The sequence below is a fragment of the Rosa rugosa genome, chromosome 6 (assembly GCF_958449725.1).
Source record: "Rosa rugosa chromosome 6, drRosRugo1.1, whole genome shotgun sequence".
Lineage (NCBI taxonomy): Eukaryota > Viridiplantae > Streptophyta > Magnoliopsida > Rosales > Rosaceae > Rosa > Rosa rugosa.
Window position 1 is genome coordinate 14059144 of NC_084825.1, and position 22243 is coordinate 14081386.

At 36.6% G+C, this 22243-nt stretch overlaps 1 protein-coding gene across 3 annotated transcripts; it reads left to right on the forward strand.

The window, feature by feature from the left end:
- Nucleotides 1-267: 267 nt before the first annotated feature.
- LOC133714255 (uncharacterized) lies at nucleotides 268-18352 on the forward strand. Of its 3 annotated transcripts, XR_009848516.1 has the most exons (30): nucleotides 268-465; nucleotides 811-1053; nucleotides 1147-1307; nucleotides 2252-2317; nucleotides 3298-3415; nucleotides 3515-3624; nucleotides 3721-3816; nucleotides 5312-5435; nucleotides 6008-6075; nucleotides 7088-7174; nucleotides 7695-7847; nucleotides 7937-8032; nucleotides 8205-8264; nucleotides 8360-8478; nucleotides 8595-8682; nucleotides 10949-11053; nucleotides 11127-11231; nucleotides 11309-11361; nucleotides 11482-11545; nucleotides 11669-11803; nucleotides 12406-12518; nucleotides 12602-12695; nucleotides 13092-13311; nucleotides 13984-14114; nucleotides 15300-15446; nucleotides 15949-16077; nucleotides 16786-16884; nucleotides 17507-17545; nucleotides 17726-17998; nucleotides 18099-18352. XR_009848516.1 is itself a non-coding variant. In XM_062140335.1 (29 exons), exons 2-29 carry the CDS (start codon nucleotides 813-815, stop codon nucleotides 17861-17863), a joined length of 3159 nt encoding a protein of 1052 aa, XP_061996319.1. In that variant the 5' UTR covers nucleotides 268-465; nucleotides 811-812; the 3' UTR covers nucleotides 17864-18352. The 3 variants fall into 3 exon arrangements, 2 of the variants coding, with proteins under 2 accessions (XP_061996319.1, XP_061996320.1); XM_062140335.1 differs by having other exon boundaries at nucleotides 17726-18352; XM_062140336.1 differs by having other exon boundaries at nucleotides 11130-11231; nucleotides 17726-18352.
- Nucleotides 18353-22243: the final 3891 nt, after the last annotated feature.

Genomic DNA, 22243 nt, shown 5'->3' on the forward strand with positions numbered 1-22243 from the left:
AAGTCATCTGATCATGAGGCTGTCCACTGCCCACGTCAGTGGGGCCCCTTTGGTCTACAAACTTTTTGGTTCATTCCAGCCTACTCCTTAACACAAATGAAAAAGTTGCGATGTTGTGAGTGTTTATCGAGTGTTAATCCGTGCTTTTCTATTTTTCGAATACGTTGTTTTCTTAACCAAAAAGGAATTTTGGTCCTCACGACGTGCCTGCCTAAAATTGCGTCAGTTTTCACTTTTCTATAAAGAAAAAGAAAAGAAAGTGAATTTTGTGCTCTCTCTCTCTCTCTCTCTCTCTCTCTCTCTCGCTGCTCACCATTGTAGACTCCTTCACAAGGCACAGGGTTAAAAAGAAAATCCAATTTCCAAAAGAATCCCCAATATCTCTGTGCGGTCCAAATTCCCATTCTCAATGCAAAATTAGAACCCTTGAGCCCTAGGGTTTCGATCTCAGATCCACCACCACAGGTACTACCTCCTCCGATAAACTCTTCTACTGTCAACTTCGTTCTTGTCAGAATCATCTGCATGACTTGTGCATTGCTGTGATTCTCTTCTCCTTCGTCTGCGGATTCAGAACGCTGTTTCTCCTTTTTTTTTTTTTTTTTTTTTTCATCTGAAATTTATTTGCTGGCTCCGTTCTCTGTTCATTTCTGTGAAACCGATTCGCTGTAACTCATATGATTAAGAATTGGTTGGTTGAAAATCGATGCTGTTACTATTTTGTATCTGCGTTTTAGAAAACAATCTGTGATTATAATATGAAGCTATGACTGATGATTCGTTTTTTTTTTTTTTTTTTTTTGTGTGCAGCGATGGAGGGGTTAAGGCAACTGGAGGCCTTGTGTGAGAGGTTGTACAATTCGCAGGACTCGGTTGAGCGAGCCCACGCCGAAAACACTCTCAAATGCTTTTCTGTGAACATTGAATACATTTCGCAATGCCAGTACATTCTTGATAATGCCATGACGCCGTATGCTCTGATGCTAGCTAGCTCTAGTTTGTTGAAGCAAGTCACTGATCATAGCCTTGCCTTGCAGCTTCGTCTTGATATCCGTAATGTCCTTTGCTTTTTTATCTGATTTCCGAGTTATTTATTGCTTGCGCCTTCGTTATTATGATGTTGAACGTGGTTACAATTGGTTGTAGGGAGCTACCTTGTTAACTATCTGGCCACTAGAGGACCTGAGTTGCAGCCGTTTGTTACTGCTTCCTTAATCCAACTCTTATGTCGACTCACCAAGTTTGGGTGGTTTGATGATGACAGATTCAAGGATGTGGTTAAAGAGTCCATGAACTTCTTGAACCAGGTGATATATTTGTCATTTCTTGAAGTACTCTTGCTATCTATGTTGGATTTCTTTTACAGTATCTTCTTCTAACTTCTGATCCTCGTTTGATATTCGTATGTTATGATTCTGTGGCAATGCTGTGCACAGTGGTGGCATGAACAAGCATGAAAATAACTTTAGACAATATGAGGCAGCAAACGGAAAACAAAGATTACAGTACATCAACTACAATGTAAACAAATTTTAAGTGGCAACTTCCTTCCCATTCACATGAGTATAGAAGAAGAGTGAATTACAAAACTCAGAAGTTTTATCTCACTGAAGCCCCAAGATCCTTTTTTTTTTTTTTTTTTTTTTTCCATCCACAAAACCTTGAGGCCAACACTTGTAATGTCATTAAACTAGTATTCTGTTTATTCATTTAGTAAATGTGAATTCAAACTAGTATTTGCTTTCCTTTTCATGTTGAAATAGAAATAAGAGTGAGAGTGTTTGGTGTTTTGTTGTCCCATCATGGAGCTATTTTCTTATTACCTCATTTGTATTATTGCCACCACAGTAGACTGCCTCCTCAACCTTATGAATGCATTGTCATGTTTTCTTTTGTTGTTCCATATCCATCTTAGCATTATTCACATTTTCCATTTTCTTTGTAATGTTGCTCTCTGAGAACTGTATAGGCACTGTACAGTATGTAAGTGAGTACATTTTACAACTTATTACCAAGAGGTTTTTAGATTTTTGCTCGAGTTTGTAGAGTTTGAAGATAAAATTGACCTACAGTATCAATAAGTGTCACATTCTTCATTTGCATTATAAAGTTGCTTTTTTAAAACTGTAACATGTGGCTTACTACATTCAGTGCTAGTATTTAAAGATTCAAGTGTTTGTGTCTACCTATCTTATATTTTTATTTTCTCAGTACATTTGCAAATAACTGTACTTACTGATCTGTTTACCAGGCAACTTCTGATCACTATGCCATTGGTTTGAAGATATTAAACCAACTTGTTTCTGAGATGAATCAGGTAAGTCTTCAACTTCTGCCCTAGACTGTCATCTATCATCATTGATGTAAGAAATTATTTGTTATGGAAAGTTTCCATTTTGTATTTCAATCTTGCTGCTACCGTAGTCATATAACAGATGTTATGAGCCTGTAGCTGTGATGATATATTTCCTCCTCTCTGGTAGACTTCCCACGACTTCTGTTTACTGACCTTGGCTGGCAGTTCTTTCTTTCCTTTTATTTATTTTTATTTTTTTGAGACAGAAAATTATCTACCTGTCAGTTGGAATTAAAAATGAACCCTAATTCCACAACGCTACAACGTACCATAACTAGAATTCCAAATCCGATCAACAGGAACTAGAGTTAAGGATTCACAGGCAAATATATCTTTGAGGATTCATGTGGGTGGCAGTTGATGACAGTGAAATTACTGTTTTCATTATTTTCACCGATTCTATTTTGTTTGAAATTTCTTTATTTGGTATGTAGCTTAAAGGCTGTAGTTCCTATGCTGCCTGCATACCATTATGAAATCTCCACTAGCAATATGGGAACAGGCCTAGTGATCATGCCAATAGTTGGAGTTCTGTGCCATGGCATAGTAATTGATAATTTTGATCCATTAAACTTTCTGAATCTGCTTACTTATGTATGGTCTATCTTGTTGGAATTTTTGGGATATAAGTTGCTTTTAGAACTAATCTTTTCATTTTCATCTCTTTTTCAGAACTAATCTTTAACCTTCTTGTTAATGAACATTGATGGAGGGTAGTTTAAGCCCTCATAGTTAGTCGTTTCTTTGAACATTTATAGGCATATTCTTATTTTGGTTTAGTTTCACTGTTGATCTAGAATCATTAACTTATTTTTGCAAATAGGAATGCAAACTTTTGTTTTCTTTGTGCCAATGACATTTTACATTAAAAAGTAGTCACTTTCATAATAGATTTGTATTGGGTAACATTCTTATGTATAGATAAATTGGTACTTTCTCAGCCTAATCCAGGGTTGCCTTCAACGCATCATCGAAGGGTTGCCTGCAACTTCAGGGATCAGTCTCTTTTCCAAATATTCCAGATCTCTTTAACATCATTGCGCCAACTGGAAAACAATGGTATTATTCAGGCTTTCTTTCATTACATTGTTTTCTTCTTACTTCCTACTTTCTGATTATTTAACTTCTTCGTTAACTGGTCTTCATTGTGGTGCACAGTTGAAAGTCGATTGCGAGAGTTGGCTCTTTCTCTTTCTCTTAAATGTTTATCTTTTGATTTTGTTGGGACATCAATTGATGAAAGTTCAGAAGAATTTGGTACTGTTCAGGTATTGTCTGTGGCATTAGATTCTTAATAGTTCAGAAGTCATGGAGACCCCTCTGTTGTCGGGCATGGAATACTTATGTTACTGATAATCTTACAGATCCCAACTTCTTGGAGGTCAGTTTTGGAGGATCCTTCAACACTTCAAGTCTTCTTCGATTACTATGCCATTACAAAGGCCCCTCTGTCAAAGGAGGTCAGAATATTTGTTTTTACAAGGAGATTGGCATTTCTAATCTTTCTATTTTCGTTTTGTTTTGTCAAGTAATTGTTAATGATCTCTTGGAAATGTTGACATATTGGATGATTGAGGGCACAATACTTTTTTTGCCAAATCTAGTCCAACATTTTATCAAGTAATAATGGCTTAAATTCACTTGAGTCATGTGGAAGCTTTCATTTTCGTCAAGAAATTTCTATTTCTTATCAATGATCATGAATCACATATTTTGAAGATAGAAAGCCGCTAGACTGCTAGAACCTTAAGGTGTTTTGCCCTCTTTTCTCAGTATTCCTATCACCATGAATATTGGATCGAAGTGGATGTTCTCGTGTTTTGTCTATCCTCTTTCTTCAGATTTAGTGAGGCCATTAACTGGATGCAGTAAGTCCCATTGGTTTGGCTTTTTAGCGCTTGATGTTTTTTGATGTTCTTCCTCACCGTAACCCAAGTTCATTGTTGTGTCATCACCCTAATGATACACGGTGTTTGCATTTCTCTGACCAGTTTCTTATCCTCTTTAGTGACTTTATGCCACCTAGTGATTTTTTTTGAGATACTAGCAGAGGCAGTTGAAGCCCTTAAGCCAATCTTTGTTTTTTAGTGGGGATTCCGTTCTATGTATGAACTAGTTGACCTGGTTGGTTAAGGTACTTTTTTTCTTCAAAGAATTCTTTCTCCCAGGTAGAAAAAGAGATACAAAGGAATTAGCCCTACTTTCACATTGCTGCTGGTTCCTTCTTGCATACCAAGATACATTTAGGAAAGGAAGATAAAATAAATTTATGTATAATTTTTTTTAACAGATTAAGGTCAAAAAATTTATAGATCTATGCACGTGGAAGTTAGTCATGTACGAAACATGTATATAGCATGGGTCCCTGAGCTGTGAAAAGGCTATATAATCCACAAATGAGGACATATATAAATTTGAAATGGGTTAATTTCCAGCGATTTTTGGGCAAGGTATGGGGCCTTGGATCCGCTATGGGACAAGGCTCTTTTTGGGCATCTCTTTGGGCGTCATATGATCCACAACGGCACATCTGTGGGCGTCGTATGATCCATGATGGGACAAGGCTCTTATTTTTAATTATTGCTTTTGGTTCTTTCCATCCAGATAACCCAAAACACTGCCATGATGGCACATCTCCCGAGGACCAATCCCTTCTGACCTCCAAAACAACTGAACCTTTCGCCCAAAAGTGTCACATAATTGCCTGGTGTAACCCAGATCACTTTACAATCTCTAAAGATCCCCTATTCCAGAGAGCTAAAGTTTGCAGAGGGCTAAGCAATTGGACAATGCAATAACAAATAGTTCAAACATATCATATTCCTTATTGTTGAAGTAAAATGTTACTTCTCCCTCATTTAAAATACTTAATTAGTTTATTGTTCACATGTTTTCTATTGTAAATCTCTTTTATTTGGAATTTCACAATTTTTATTTTTTATTTACTTTTTCTAGGCACTGGAGTGCTTGGTGCGACTGGCTTCTGTTAGACGATCTTTGTTTACAAATGATGCTGCTCGTTCAAAGTTTTTGGCCCATTTGATGACAGGAACCAAAGAAATCCTACAAACAGGGCAAGGTACTGTTGGCTTATCCCCTTTTGTCTCTTTTTATTCTTTTGTTGTTTTTGTTTTGCGTTTTATCCATCTATCTTTTACTCTAGTGTTGCTGAATAGAAACAATATGTTCTGTGCCCAAGAATGTGTGGTGGATGTGTTTTTGTGTATTGTTTGGGCAGTTATTGCTTTTTTTCAGTAGCATGAAAAAATATGGACAGATTTGTATCTATTCCAGTGTTTCCGAGTAGAAAATAATACGTTCTTTGTGCATGAATGTGTGGGTGGAAGAATTTGTGTTTATTTGGTGGGAATTGCCTGTTCTCTATGTAAGAACAAAAGTGTGGATAGATTTCTGTATGCTAAGTTAGAGATCCTGTCATTTATTGATTGGCTCTAGGCTAATTCTCGTTCTGTATCTATACATGTTCTACTTCACAAGGCTATGTTCTGATTTTCATTTAACCTATTTACTCGTTCTTTTACTGTAGACAACTGGCTATATATTTGATGGGCCAAATTAATATTTGTATTGTTTGCTGTCTTTGTTCTATTGGATTTTGTGTATTATAAATTTTTTGGACTGGATATCCAGGTCTTGCTGATCATGATAATTACCATGAGTATTGCCGTCTTCTTGGACGTTTCCGAGTTAATTATCAGGTAATTCTTACTTTTGGTGTCTTTGTCAAGAATTTTGATTTGTTTTCGAGAAGAAAGTAACTTTTATACACAACACAAAGAATAAGACTGACTGTGGACAAGTTTATTACATTTTAAGAAATATCACTGAAAAAACAACAAAAGAAGTAATAAGTAACTGGTTGATTGCATATAGCGTGTAAAGAAAAGTTGCTACTCTTCTTTGGAATTCTCTTCTGCCATCATTTCTTTGGGTTTGGGAAAGGGATGAAAGATAAAGTTCTTTGCGGCTGTAGAGTTCTCGCAGCCGGTGCTCTTGATGGAAAGAAATAGAAGGGGTCTTTGAAGATTACCTAGGTGTGGGGGTGGAGGAGCTTTGGGAGAGAGTGGGGTACTGGGAAGCTGTCTGGGCTTCTGTTTCAACGGTTTTCAAAGATTACAGTCACTATTTCATTCTTTAGATCGGAAGGCTGCTTTTATTTAGGGTCGTTGACCTCGTAGGGAGTTTGTGTTATATGTCCTAGTCCTGTTGCTGTTGGTTGTTAGGGTCTCTGTTTTGTAGTTGTGCCCTTTGTGGACTTCTTTTCTACTCTCTTTTTATACTTGTTTGTTTAATAAAATTCATTTCTATTAATAATAAAAAAAATTCTTGGAGATCTTTTTGTGTATCCTTTCTTCATTTCTATAATTTACTATTTTCTTTGACATAAACCTTACATTTCCTTTTGGTCTTCTATTTGATAAATGATGTTATCACTTATCTGTGATTGATGATTTTTATCACTTTTTTTTTATTGTTCTAGTAATATTTATACATTGAAAAGGTGAAATTTAAGTTTTTAGATTTCTTTTCTTGGTTTAATTGGGTAATATGTGATTTTGTTATGATGTGAGACTGCTAGATAGCTTGGGATTTTAACTTATGGCTTTTGGTGCCTATAATTTAATCATATCGTATATAAAATTGTATATCTTGCTTTGCATGGATCAACTTTACTGCTTATGTTTGTTCATTTTTTAAACTCTTTTGCAGTTGTCAGAGCTTGTGAATGTGGAAGGTTATAGTGACTGGATTCGATTAGTAGCAGAGTTCACGCTAAAGTCTTTGCAGTCCTGGAAGGTTGACTGGCTTTCAGAACCCTCTCTTAGCTATTGCCATAATAATGTTGCATATCAGGCTGTTAACTGTAAACACATCCATGATAAAATCAATGTCTTTTTCCCCCCCATGCATATGGAGTCACACTCTGAATTTCCTTAGTTTTATATTGTATACTCTTTCCACTAAATCTGATTTTAGAGATCTATTCCTTTTACTTCATCTCATGTGTGTCTTGCTTAGCCTCTCAATCTTTAACCTTCTATTTAAATCAGTATCATGGTTAGGTGCATCTAGTAGTCTATGTTGTATAGTGTTAAATATCTGAATATTCTTAGTCCTCTTTCTCTTATACACCACCGCCCCGACCCCCGACCCCCGCCCCCCAAAGTCCCAATGTTTCTGTAATATCCAGATCTTTATTCTTAGCACTCTCATCTATGCTACATGGTTGCATGGTAACTTTTTGTTACTGACTAGAAGCTGGAATTAATATTCTGGGTTTCAACTTGATTTACTCACAAGCTTGTTTTCTTACCAGTGGGCCAGCAGCAGTGTATACTATCTTTTAGGACTCTGGTCTAGATTGGTGACATCTGTACCATACTTGAAAGGCGAGGCACCCAGCTTGCTTGAAGAATTTGTGCCTAAGATTGCCGAAAGTTTCATCACATCGAGATTTAACTCTGTGCAGGTATATCATCAAATGTTTCTCTTGCCGATACTGTAGTGTACTGTTGAGCTAACAGGATTTTCTCTATTCACTAAATTACTGTTTTACAGGATGGATCTTCAGATGATCTTTCTGAAAACCCACTAGACAATGTTGAACTTCTTCAGGATCAGTTAGATTGCTTCCCTTACCTCTGCAGATTCCAGGTTCTTCCTCTACACATGATATGTAATTGTTTCATTTCAAGTATGATCTGGTTATTCCTCAAGTGACAACTATTGTTTGGAGCATTGCAGTATAATTCATATAATGATTCCTGACTTACGTGTGTGGAACTGATTTGCATTTGTTGTATGACGTTCTGTCTTTGAATTGCAGTATGAAAGCAGTAGTTTATATATAATAAACACAGTGGAACCCATTTTACAAATATACACGGTATGGTCATACATAATGAAGATACTTTTTTGGAATTTAAAAGTGAAAAGAGTTTGTGGCTTCATGTTCTGTTCGTTCCTTCTGACTTTAAATAGGAAAGAGCTCGCATGCCGCCCAGTGAAACCAGTGACCTCTCTGTCATTGAAGCCAAACTTGCTTGGATTGTTCATATTGTTGCTGCTATTCTTAAGATAAAACAATGTACTGGTTGTAGGTAAAGAAATACATCTACTTCATTTTGTTCTCGTTCTTTTTTTTCAACCCGCATTCATTGCCCTGTGGAATTGATACTGTGGCAGGTTCTTATTGTTTTAAATTTCTGCCATGCAGTGTTGAGTCACAAGAACTATTTGATGCGGAACTTTCAGCTCGCATCTTGCAATTGATTAATGTTACCGACAGTGGGGTACACAGCCAGGTACAGCTGCAGGAAAGACTTTTGCTTTGAGTTCTGTTAATACATAATGAAATTATAACTTGATGATGTCAGATTACTCTGTCCTTTGTCTTCCTACTTTTGTGAGAAGAAACAGAACTTTTATTACAAAAGCACAGTACACTAGAGGACAAAAAGTCCTCAAAGAAAAACTAAAACTCAAAACAAAGAGAAACACCACATATAAGGCTGAAAGTGGCTTAATCAAGTCAATGCACCTTTCAAATTAGCACCAAGTCAGAAAGCGATAATTTCCAAACTCTAAGGTGACTGATGCCCATATTTGAGACCGGAAACAAACTCGATCCTAGAGTTCTTCCACAGAGAAACCGGGAAATTCTTAAAAAATCCTCGTATTTACAACTGCCAAATGACCCAAAAACAGCCACATTCTGCAATTCCACAAGGTTTTAGTCTTCAAACTCTTCTTACCTCGTAACACCCTTTTGGAACAACCCAACTCACACCAGCCTGTCCTTCGTTTCCTAGTTTGGTGCTTTTGGTATAATGGTTTGATATAAGAATCAAAGTTGGGTGATGCAGGACTATAACGGGAAAATCTGTAGAAGAAAGATCTTCTCTGAAGAATCTAAGGTTTTAGGGGTGTGAGTTCTGGGATTACAAGAACAGTAGGATATAATGAACATATTTTTTTTTTTTTTTTTTTTTTGAGAATAAGGATATAATGAACTTAAGAAGAGAAAAATTAAGAAGACTGGGAAAGAACTACATCACACCAGTAGGGTTCCAGGAATCACGCCTCGAGGCCTTAGCATCACCTAGGGTGTATCTCACCACTGGAGAGAAGCAAAAGCTTTCAATTTTATTCATACGTAGTTGATATAATGTATAACCCTAACCTGGTGACAAAAGTAAAATACCTTTGGTATAACCCTAACCCTATATATAATGTTAAAAACAAAGAAACTCTAGCCACTACTAGTGTAGTTCAGCTTGCTCAAAGCCCAATTTTGCATGATCTCAAGTAGGCTAAACATTATCTAGCAAAGCTAAAGGCTCTAGATCCTTTTCTTACAAGGCCTTGGATAGACCTTAGCGGTCTGTCACTTACGTTCATCATGGAGTCTTTCAAGCTCTGCTGCGTTGGGCTTAAAGCACCTTAGCTGATACTTAACCATATAACTTGTTGTTAGTCTGATTTTTATCAACTTCAAAGAATGTCTAGTTATAGTTTAATTTCCTAGAAATGAAAGCATCATCAAAATCATTAATATGTCAGTCAGTAGTTTGGTCCTATGGTATGGAAACAGAAGTTGGTGCAATTTCTTCCTTCTGACTTGAAAATATAGGAAAGTTTGCAAAATGTTGACGAAATATCAAATATTGGATGGAATGTGCTGTCGATTAATAGTTTGGTATTTTAAATCTGTTAGATCATTAAAGTGGACTCCTTGTCCTCTTTAGATCATTAAAGCAGACTCCTTGTCCGCCTCCCTATATCTCGATTTTTGTTTTTTTAATAAAAAGCTGTTTCTTTTCAAAAAAAAAAAATTAATAGTTTGGTATTTTAAATTTATGAAATGGAAAATGAAGTTGGTGCAATTTCTTTCCCGTGTGGACAGAATATCAGAAAGTTGGTGAGGAAATGACGAAATGTCAATTATGGATGGGAAGTGTAGAAAAATAGTGGAATACCATAATTTCAAAGACAACTAACTTAAACTTTGAGCTAAGTTTCCAGAAATTTTGACGAAATTTAATTTGATGAAGTGCATCTACAACCCTACATTAGGTTACCCACCAGTATAGGAACTAAACAAAGATGCTACTAGTGGCGACAGATGCTGATGAGAACCATAGGAGAAGAAGAGTTTTGCTGAGACCCATGCTGATGTGAACCAGAGGAGGAAGATCAAAAGTCCTTGCTCAAAACAATAAAGAAAAATAAAGATCTTGGCGAAGAAAGTAAATAGAAATTGAAGAGTCTGGCAAAGGAAGAGGCTGAGGGGTTTATTCTCTCGAAATTTTCTCTTGCCAGTAAGGATTTGACGTTGCATGGTATATCGTTAGCTTAGTGGTGAATAACTAGTCCACTTATGAAGAGAACATCGCAAAACTTGACACCGATATTTTCTTTGTTTATCCAAATACAAGAGCCAGTAGAACCATTGGACAAGTTTTAGTTGACTTCGAGTAGAGCACTTTTGGCTTTTGTTATTTATACATTACTACATGCCATTTTTGAGTCAGTTTGCATTTATTGAAATTCCTTCTTGGCATTTGGCAGAGATATGGTGAAATAAGCAAGCAAAGACTTGACCGTGCAATTCTTACCTTTTTCCAACATTTTCGGAAGTCTTATGTTGGTGATCAGGCCATGCATTCTTCGAAGGTAAGTTGACTCTCTTTGTATTTTTCTAAAGTTATGTTAACATTTAGCTTGATGCTTCTCTTATATGTTGCAGCAGTTATATGCACGCCTTTCTGAACTTCTTGGACTTCATGATCATCTTTTAATGTTGAATGTGATTGTTGGAAAGATTGCTACAAACCTGAAATGTTACACCGAGGTTAAATCTCTGTCCTGAATTGTTCATAACAAATATAAGGATTATGGTTATCATATTAATTCTTATCTCTGTATCAGAGTGAGGAGGTCATTGGTCACACCTTGAGTTTGTTCTTGGAGCTGGCATCTGGGTTAGTTTCATTACTTCTGCATTTGGTTTAGAGGACCGGAGTTAGTTGTTGCTTTAGGAACTCAATTCCTTGTATTTTGGTTAATGTGTTTTTTTTTTTTTTTTTTTTTCCCGGTTGCAGATACATGACTGGCAAGCTGCTTTTGAAGTTGGATACTGTTAAATTTATAGTGTCCAATCATACTGTAAATCTCAGTCTACAATATCTTTCCTTTGCTTTTTTACGTTTTTACTTTTGATTTGACCGTCTTTTAAAGCATCTTGTATACCTCCCCTGAATTTTCTTTTCTTTCCTTTTTCTTTTTCAGAGGGAGCACTTCCCCTTTTTGGAAGAATATAGATGTTCTCGTAGTAGAACAACTTTTTATTTTACAATTGGTTGGTTAATATTCATGGAAGATAGCCCTGTGAAGTTTAAATCTTCAATGGATCCACTTTTGCAAGTATGCTTCTCTCTCTCTCTCTCTCTCTCTCTCTCTCTCTCTCGTGTATCTGCATTCTTCAGAATTAATACTGTCGAGTTTGGGTACTTGTGCTCAGTTTCATAATAGGGGAAAGTTTGCAAGCCAGATTACAGATATCCGAATAAGATTTTGGTGTTCTTCTGTCTATTGTATTATGGAATTTATGGTAACATCCATTTTTATGTATTTCTTGATTGGAAACATGATGAATTTAGCAGCTTTTGTAGTCATAAGACAATTTTAGCAAACAAATCAAGTAGTCGCAAAAGTAGTTGCAAAACTATAACCTCTGTGGATAAAGAAAATAATTCCTGAAGCAACCCCACAGAGGCGAATGTGTTTGACAAACTATGGAATTCTTTCTTCTATTGGTCTTGGTTTATTTATCATAGTTGTTTGCATTCTTTGAAGAAAGGTTATTGTTATTTGGGGATTGTCAATCAGACCAACAAAAAAATTTGGGGATTGTCAATAGTCAATATTTTCGATGAGCTTTTATTTTAGTTTCTCATACTCTATATAAATGTATTTTATAAGAAACTCATGCTGTATATGTAACATATGCTCGATATGGAATTTAGGTTTTTATCAATCTCGAATCAACTCCTGATGCAATGTTTCGCACTGATAATGTAAAGTATGCATTAATCGGGCTGATGAGGGATCTTCGGGGAATTGCCATGGCCACAAATAGGTAAATAACTATTGCATTTTCTGAACCAAAGTTCTAAGGCCTGACAAATTTTTCTCTTACATTCTTCTTTTCAACATCTTCAGTCGCAGAACGTTTGGGCTTCTGTTTGATTGGCTGTATCCTGCACACATGCCACTTCTTTTGAAAGGCATCTTGCACTGGTCTGATACACCAGAGGTAGAGGATAACCTTCTTTGTTTATTCAGAGTTTCTATGTTAACGAAACATTATGTTGACTTTTTTTTTTTCAAAAGAAAAGAAAAAAGAGAAATAGAATTTTGTCAAGCGATTTTAGCTCTTGTTCAAAAATCTCGGTTGCATTACATATATACATCTTATAACTTGTTCTTTAGGCAGAATTATATAGTAATACAATTCTTTTGATTCTCTTGAAACAGGGAGCAACGCTTCTCTCCCTCCTCTTTCAACTCTATCTTTTGATTTCATATCTTCCTATTCTATCAACATTTTATCTCTTTACATATATGGCCTGCTAAGTTTGTTCCCATTTTTTATTTTCTTCTAAAGTTATGGTGTGCCATTTTCTTAAGTTCTTGCTACTTGATACTGCAGGTTACTACCCCTTTGTTGAAATTCATGGCTGAGTTTGTACTGAACAAAGCCCAACGCTTGACTTTTGACTCATCTTCTCCTAATGGCATACTTCTTTTCCGAGAAGTCAGTAAACTGATAGTTGCTTATGGGTCAAGGATTCTGTCTCTTCCAAACGTTGCTGATATATATGCCTTCAAATACAAGGGAATATGGATTTCTTTAACTATTCTCACGAGAGGTGAAACATGTTCTTCTAGTTTCTTGTAACAGTAATGTGGGCTCTATTCACTTTGCTTGTTTTGTTTGTTTTTTTTTATAAATTTTCTTTCTTTCTAAATAACAAGTTACTTTTGAATATTGTTATGTGACCCTAAGATGAAATAACTATTGCAATGTTTATATTGCATGTTGTATGTTTACAGTCTTGAAGCTTTCGCCCTATGGGTTATTTTGTTTGTTTCCTCACTTTTTCTTGGATATGCCTTTTCATCTGCTGTGTTCTTAATGGTGTAATTCTGGTTGGAAATAGTTAGATGTCTGGGTCCAGGGCAGGCAGTAAATTAAGGAAAGACTGACAAGGGTCTGAAGTTGTGACGGAGATGGGTATGTTCTGAAATAAGGTTAATAGTGGTTTTACTACGTCAAAGTAGTTGGCTAGAACAGCGGTGAAAATAAGGCTTGTTTTTTTCTCTCTTCTTTTCTTTAATTGTTTGTTTGAGACTCTAAAAGACAATATGGTTTGGTCTTCTCTTTTAATGTTGTGGTACATTCAGTTTAATATTTCTTTTTCGTAGTTGCTGTGTCCTTGCTTTCCTGATTGAATATGCTTTCCTGATTGAATATTCACACATAAATAGTATCTCTTAAAAATATGTTAGCTAATTTAGTATCTTGCTGCCAAACAACACAGCTCTTGCTGGAAACTATGTCAACTTTGGGGTGTTTGAGCTGTATGGAGATAGAGCACTTTCTGATGCACTTGATATTGCACTAAAGTTGGCATTATCAATTCCTTTGGCTGATATATTGGCATTCCGTAAGGTATGTGAACCTTTGTTTCCATGTCTTCTTTGCTAATCTACTAGTTTATATTACCGGTTTTTTTTTTTTTGGTAGTCATATGATTTCTATTGACTACTTGTTATTTTTTTATTTTATTATTATTATTATTATTATTATTATTATTATTATTATTTTTTGGGTTATGTGGAATATGAGCCAGTCAGTAATGTGAAACTATGGAAATGGAGTGGCTTGGAATTTAGAAAAGATGAACTTAGTATTTTCTAAAAGGATATTTATCCAATAGATTTTGTGTTTCAGCCATTCTGACACTGACACATGAAGCCTCGGGTACATCCTTCGACCATATTGTTGAATTTTCGTGACACCTAATTCTCTGGAAATTGGGTTAAAATGCTTTTTCTACAAAACTTTAGTAAAATTTGGTGGCTGTGTGACATATAATAATAACATTAATCCACACTGTTGCCATATATTTAAGATATGATGCCTCTGCATTAAAAAAGCAGCCAGGCAGTTATTCTCTTGCCGGAAGTTCTGTGAAGTCTGAACATCAGTAAGACTTTATCTGGCTTGATCCAACTACATTTGTTCTCTGTAGTTGTATCTTTATACAACTTAAAATTGAGGAATCCCACATTGGTTCTCATGATCAGTCCAGCAGTTGAAATATATATATGTTTTAGATGAAAAGGTTTGCAAGAAAATTAGAAACAAGTGCTTAACAATTCTGACTACCTGGATTCAAAAATTGCAAGCAGATTCTGTAGATTTCAAGAAGAATTTGTGTACTAAGATTCTATCTAGCTTCTTTGATACTTATATAGCCTTAGCTATCTCTTCTAGCAAGTGAAGAAATTTTCAAATAAAAGACTGTCTATCAGTATGAAAATCTTTAATTAGGCCATGGTAATATATCCTAGTCTTGAAGTGAGATAGATTGTTAATTTGCTTTCGTCATGAGAAGTAGCATATGCAATATATCAAGTTTGAAATTGATGTTTTATCCTACTCTTTAGCACTTCATGCTGAATTCTATGATATCAATGCTTTTTGATGCTATACAAGTTTGTGTTTGCATGAGCCAAAAAACTTCTGACATATCAAGCTCTTTAAGCTTTATCTTGTGTTGAATTGTTCATATGGTGTAAACTTTGCAAGGGGGAACTTTATTTTCATAATTTGATTTCTCACTTTGTGCAGCTGACAAGAGCCTACTTTGCGTTTTTAGAGGTCTTATTCAACAGCCACATAGTTTACATACTGAATCTGGATACCAGTACTTTTATGCATATTGTTGGATCTCTTGAATCTGGCCTCAAAGGTCTAGATACAAGTATCTCATCACAGGTATGTGTTATGAAATTATGCCTACTACATGTCTATTTGAGAAGCACCTTTCTAGTTTCACCCACATGTCTCAACTTTTAGGCTCTAATTGTGTCTTTCAAAGTAATTTGGGTGGCGAACATTGTCAGAAAAATTCAGTGGCAATAGCCCAAATGGCACGGCTGTGCAGTGAGAAGTGCTGACTCCCATCCAGCCAACATTTATAGTAGCAAAATTTACCTCCATTTATGAGATGGATAGTGGGATTTAAGAACGATAAGTTTCATGTAGAACAGGTGTCAAAATAATTGAAAAATACGTGATTTCTGCTGATTAACTTTCTTTTGGAGACAATATGTTCTACCAAAGAAATTAATCTCTAAAATCCAAATTGAGTCTGGACTTTAAATGTTTGAAGCATATTAGTTGATCCCATGATCAATGCCAACTATTCTTGTTTCATCTACTGCATAGCTTCCATTGTTTTCTATTACTGAAGCCCATAGTCTACTTTTTGCTCCAGTGTGCGTCTGCTGTTGATAATTTGGCTGCCTTTTATTTTAACAACATTACCATGGGCGAGGCACCTACATTACCTACTGCAGTAAATCTTGCTCGTCACATTGCAGACTGCCCCAATTTGTTTCCAGAAGTAAGTCAGGATGCTGTGCTGTAGTCCAGTTTTCTTTTGATTTTGTCTTATTAATGGTGTGCATTTTTTTTTCTGGTTGGCTTGTTATTCTCGATCAATAATATCAGGAACTATGTCGGTTCTTCATTAGATTGTAATATTGTGCACTATGGTCATCTGCATTATGTTGTTGATGTTATTCACCAAGACTCAACGAAGTTCTCAATATTTTTCTATATTTTAAAATATATTAATTTTTTTTCAATTATGTCTCTCATATGTTTAAAACCATTTCTGTTCCATTATTTCCTGTTTGTTGCTGTTGTTTGGATTTGGTTGTGTTTTTATTTTATTTTTCTCCTGTAAGTGATGGTTTTATTGAGTTTCTGGTTCTTTTATATTCTACACTGTCCAAGTGCCGGTCCACTTTCTTTACACTTCCATACTTTTTGTTAATAGGGCATGCTATGTTGCTATTAAAGAAATATCAATATTATAGTGCTTGTTAAAAAGTATGATTAGCAGTGCTGTCATTGATAATAGCTATTACTGTTTGTTCTCTATCCTTATATGAGTTATGTCACCCGCAAACCCGATGCATACAAGGTGAATTTAATATGCGTACTGTTTCTTTATGTTGTCAAATTTTGATTACACTTGATTGTTTCTATCAATAATTATTGAATTTTGAAAGGGTATATCAATAATCTGATTCTTTGTTATGCACAGATACTGAAGACTCTGTTTGAGATTGTTTTATTTGAGGATTGTGGCAACCAGTGGAGTCTTAGCAGACCAATGCTGAGCTTAATTCTTATTAGTGAGCAGGTAATACTTCTCTTTTAGTATGTATGGCTTTCAAATTTTCCTTGTTGAAGACCATACACATCTACACAGAAACATGAATGCAAAACCTCTCTCAAATGCTTCTTCAAAATCAGTTCTTCATTCTATCTTCACTGATACACTAATAAGTTTCCTATTTGGTGTGTACATGATTGTTTACACCTTCCTGCAGCAATTTTTTTGTTTTTGTTTTTTACTGCAAGCTTTAGAAAATATCTTGCTAGTACTATGTTATTTTTCAAAGAAATGTTATAGTTCCCTACTGCCAATTATAGAAAATTTCCTTTTCGTTCTCTGTTAAATATTACCGTGGGAACAATGAATCTCTCTAATATGCTTCAGGTTTATATTGATATTGTAGATGTGCTTTGTTTGTTGTCTTCAACATTGTTTAACCTCTCTCAATTTTTGTGGCCTCCATGGCCTGTGCATGGATGCTGTTTTGTGTTTCAGTAAGAAGTCAGATTTGTGTCCTTTGAATACAATGCTTTTTATGTCTGTTAACCTCATTGAGAGGTGCCAATTTTAGTAATTAGGGAGAGAAGCCTGCTGGTATTTTCTTTGTAACTTATTATTTTACTGAAAGATGGCCTCTTACTTGCAGATATTCTCTGATTTGAAAGTTCGGATCATGGCTTCACAGGTTAGTACCTACTCTTCTGGCTGTGTTATCCGAGGGAAAAAAATGATCTGTATTAAGGCCTCTATCTTATCATTTTATACTCTGTATTGTTATGACTTATGAGCTTTCCCAGGAAAGGTTCATTAATTGTTGCATGCATCTTTCTTGTGAAATTAAATATCTGTCTGCATTGACCTGCAGCCAGTGGATCATCACCAGCGGCTTTCCCTGTGTTTTGACAAGCTAATGGCAGACGTTACTAGGAGTTTGGATTCAAAGAACAGGGACAAGTTCACTCAAAACCTCACTGTATTCAGGAATGATTTTCGTGTGAAATAACTCGAGCATTCCAGAATATTATCTGGACCTGCAGAAGATGTTAGAGGAATATAATGTTGCATACTTCTCTAGTTGTAAACATGGAATCTCTGGTATTGGGAGCAGGCTTCTCTTGTTTAAACATGGGACTCTCTGGTAAGAGATAAAGGGAAGCTAACTTTTTGAAGTTCATGGGTTTATGGAACTTGAAGGTGCATTGTGAATTTTTATGGTGGTTGTATACTCTTAACTGTAGCTGAAGGGGGAAGATACTAAGATTTGCCGTGCTGCTGGTTTGTAGATGATACTTGATAGTGGTGGGTTTGACATGTAGTCGGAAATTGCCGGTTCTAATATTAGTCAATCATTCTTTTAGACCAAAGGTGTACATCTCCTCAAGTTTGTGTTTAGGAATGGGAAGTTGTAAGTTGATCTCCTGTACATTAACCTCTACATATTCTTTGTATTTGTTGATAATAGGAAGGAAAGGAAAGGGTTTGTTCGTGGTTCCTTGGACTTTGTTTCTTGGCTTTTTGCCTTTAGTTTCATGTGAAATTCCTACATTGAAGTAGTGGGTTTTTTTTCCCTGTCGAAGAAGTGGATAGGTATTTTTAATCTTTCAACCTTTTTTGACACACCATGTGAATATCTTGTTATCTATTTTTTTTTTTTTTTTTGCCTGAATGACAGGCTATAGCCCTTCAATGTAGCTGGTCAGCAAATTTATCAATTTTATTTGCATTAATTTATTCTGAAGGTGTTTTCATTCCCCTTGTTCCAAACTGGAATGAGGGTATGTGATCTATGACTGGAACTAATGGTCATCACAATTTGTAATGTTACAGTATGGAAGAGATCAGAATCAACTTAGGTTGGTATTCAAGGCATTCTAGATTTGCTAAATTTGTACTTATTGGTCAAGGACTCTTTATCTAGATTTGGTTGGGTTGCGACACAGAAAGTAGTTAAGCTGAAGGTTATACCTGCCTTACCGACCATGTACTGAGCCTATGCAACCCTACCCACCCAACATCATAAAATTTGTAGTATTACATTTTTTTTTCATTTTCTTTTGTATTTTACACATTATATTATTGAATAAAAATGAATTTAAATTAATTTTTTATGTAACTTAAAATATTAATTGATTAAAAATACCTCTCCGAGCTATTAGATGAAATTGTACGAATACTACATGTGTGCATTTTTCTTATATTATATGTGTCATACTTTACTAACTAGGATCAATACATTGCTGATTTGTTGAAACAATACAAAACCCTGCTAAGTACTAATTTTGATATAGATATCAAATACAAATCAACCTATTAGTCTATTACACATGCCCACCCTACAGATAAAAACGGAGGTTTGTGAACACAATGGAAGGCTCAAGCTTTGAAGTGCAAGTTTTAAACTCTGAACTAAAAGTATTCAGCGCAAGAGGGCAGAGAAGTTTACAAGGTTGACAAGCCGACAAGCCGATCTTCGAAATCATGGATGGGAAGATGCGGCAAGTGGAAATTGAAAAGCGTGTCAAATTAAGTAATGTCCTCAAGATTTGGATTGTAATTCTTACGATAATGGAACAAAAAGTCTCAAAATATTTGCAAGCAGGTGTGCACCACTGAAATAACCAACTTTATCAATGAGAAATTAGACATTAGAGAACCATAAGATAGTTGTAGTTGAAATGATTGTGTTAGACGATCTATCATTTGACGTAATTGAATTGTATCTTTTAAGAGATTTTGTTCAGTACTTGCCTTGAGTTTGAAACTCCTTCTAGAGACTTGTTTGGGCCCAAAATGAGCATTTTGGCCTGACAAGGCACGTCTTGGAGAAATTGAGCAAATGTCAGTGGCTCAAGCTATATATTGTCGACAAGTTCGAAATATATATTTAGAGGCTAAATAAAGCCTACTATGGAAGCATGAAAAGTCAACTATAACACATTTTCCTACTTCGGCTAGGAGAAACCGAGCTAAACAGAAGGAGCGGCCGCCTGACCAAATGAACTCTAAATGAGCTGAAACTCTGCAGATCCATTCTAGACAGCCCAAGGATCATTTCTTATGAAAAGTGCCAGAGCTAGTTTTGAGTGGAAGGCCTTCAAACAATCAATCCAATTTTCTACAGAAGCAAAACTGGAAAACTGGACCTGTAAGAGGTCGAGCAGCATTTCCGGCCCAATCACATGGAAATAAATTCTGAAATTTTACCACAATAATCTACATTCATGGTGGATCATTTCATATGAAGAAATCGAAGGTTGAATCTGAGTTCTTAGTGGAGATAAAAATTGAAGGATAAGGGAGCAGAAAATGACTTAAACCTAACAAATTCCATTAAGTGTTTAAGTATTCAAACCTAACATTCCATTAATGTTTTAAGTGCTAAAACCTAACCCATTATGAGTTGTTTAAGGCCAAATAGTGTTGCTTGGTAGCCTATATATAGAGGCTACAACAAGTATCAAAGACAACAACACAATTCAACAACATCTCTAAGATGATCTAAGTTCTCTCTAGAGCAACCTCTCTAAGAGCAACTCCTCTCCTTCTCTTTCTCTTATCGGTGATCACACTCCTAGTCCTAGTCTTCTCAGAAGCCGACTTTCAGTGCCACCAAACCCTCTGTCAACGTGCTTCGGTCCTAGTCTCCTCGGGAGCCGACGGTAGTGCCGCGACCACAACGGTTACAGAACCAGCCAAGCAAGGGTAACGCCCTAGCAACCCAGCCAAGCTAAAGTCACGCTTTAGCAAGATCTCAATACTTCCCGGTGATTTCGCTCTGCTCAATCTGCAATATTGAGTATCGACTTGTGAACAAGAAGAAACTTCAGCAAAGTCCTCACCATGAGGCACAAAGAATCCCACGACGAGGTTGGTGCTCTCCTCGTCTACAATCGCTTGATAGAAGTCAGGTCAAGGGACACCCCCGACGACCGCACCCGAACGGTGCTGGCACGCCCGCGCAGAAAAGAGACTGTTGACCAGCTGCAACAAAATTGGAGCCAAACATTTTGGCACGCCCAGTGGGACAACATCAGAAGTTTTTCTCTTGAAGCACATTCAACCACCGGGCTTCAAAACAAACATTTTGGCACGCCCAGTGGGACAACATCAGAAGTTTTTCTCTTGAAGCACATTCAACCACCGGGCTTCAAAACAAATATTTTGGCAAGCCCAGTGGGACGATCTGTGAGCTGTAAATCACACCACTATTAAGAAGTTGAGGTTAGTAAGGGGTTGTGAATCATAACGGAATAGGTGAAGTCTCTTTTGTTAATATTGACCTAAACTCCTTATTGGTGCCTAGTTCAGGTCCCTTAAGGTTAAGGGCGGTTTTTATTAACACTTGTTGAACTGTCTTCACACTTATGATCTTTCTCATCTTAGTAAGTATAGCCTATGTGAAATGGTGTCTAGAAAGGGGACAACGTTCATAACAGGTTATTGAATCCAGAAGTGCGTACAAATGGGCCTAAACCACTATGTGGGAGTAGTTCATGCCAAAATGGATTCTGCCTCTTTTGTTCGCTCTCCCCCACCTGGCCATTTCAGTAAGGTTGCCCAAAGGATTTGAAAGAAAGTTTGTGTCTAGGCGACTATACTTGGGCCGCACGTCTAAACCTTGATTCACAGTGTCTTATTGAATTCAACTACTTTCAATTCAGACTTCCAGAAGCCATTGGGAAGTCAAGCGCAAACCCTTATCAAAAGGTTTACGTTAACTGCCTGAAACATAAGACCTCCAGTTACAGACCGCACTCGCGAGCAGACTGTCGTGGTCTTTCCGAAGAACAAGTAATCCAAAGATTTTCTCCCCACCCTCCATCGACAGAGATGTCCACTGAACGAGGAGGAAATCAACATCCTACTACTGAAGGCGAGAAAGTTCCCACCACCCAGCCTAATGAGGCTGGAGGAGCGTCTGACATCACCAATACGGTTGAAGACGAGGTGAGAACAGTTGACTCTGGATCCACTCTCTACCTAGAGAACATGACCTTGGAGGAATGGATAGCTATCTATCAAAAGGATACTGCCGAATATCATGAACAGATGAGGAAAGACCTTGCAGCAGACCGGCGAAGGGTTGACGAGCTTTCAACTGCGGTTCAAAATATCGACGTACGCTCGCAACAAACCCAGGAACGGATGGAGCATTACCACGCAAAGAGTGAACAGCACCATAAGGTGCTCGTGGACATGTTGAACAGTCAGGCCGCCCAGAGCAAACACATTTCTTCTGACATCGCAAACCAAGCCAAACATACTGCATCTGAATTGGTAGTTATTCGCAACGAAGTGTCCAACCTTTCGACCCAGGTCGCCATGCAGAAGGCTGATTTGGACCAAGCTAAAGAGGTTCTGAATAAAACTCTGGGAGACTCTA

Bases quoted from the DNA above. Each gene is read 5' to 3' on its own strand.
- LOC133714255 (XM_062140335.1), top strand. From the start codon at position 813: ATGGAGGGGTTAAGGCAACTGGAGGCCTTGTGTGAGAGGTTGTACAAT. The intron at 7,175-7,694 runs GTTGACTGGCTT...TTTTCTTACCAG, and splicing joins AGTCTTTGCAGTCCTGGAAG to TGGGCCAGCAGCAGTGTATA. The intron at 11,232-11,308 runs GTTAAATCTCTG...TCTCTGTATCAG, and splicing joins ACCTGAAATGTTACACCGAG to AGTGAGGAGGTCATTGGTCA.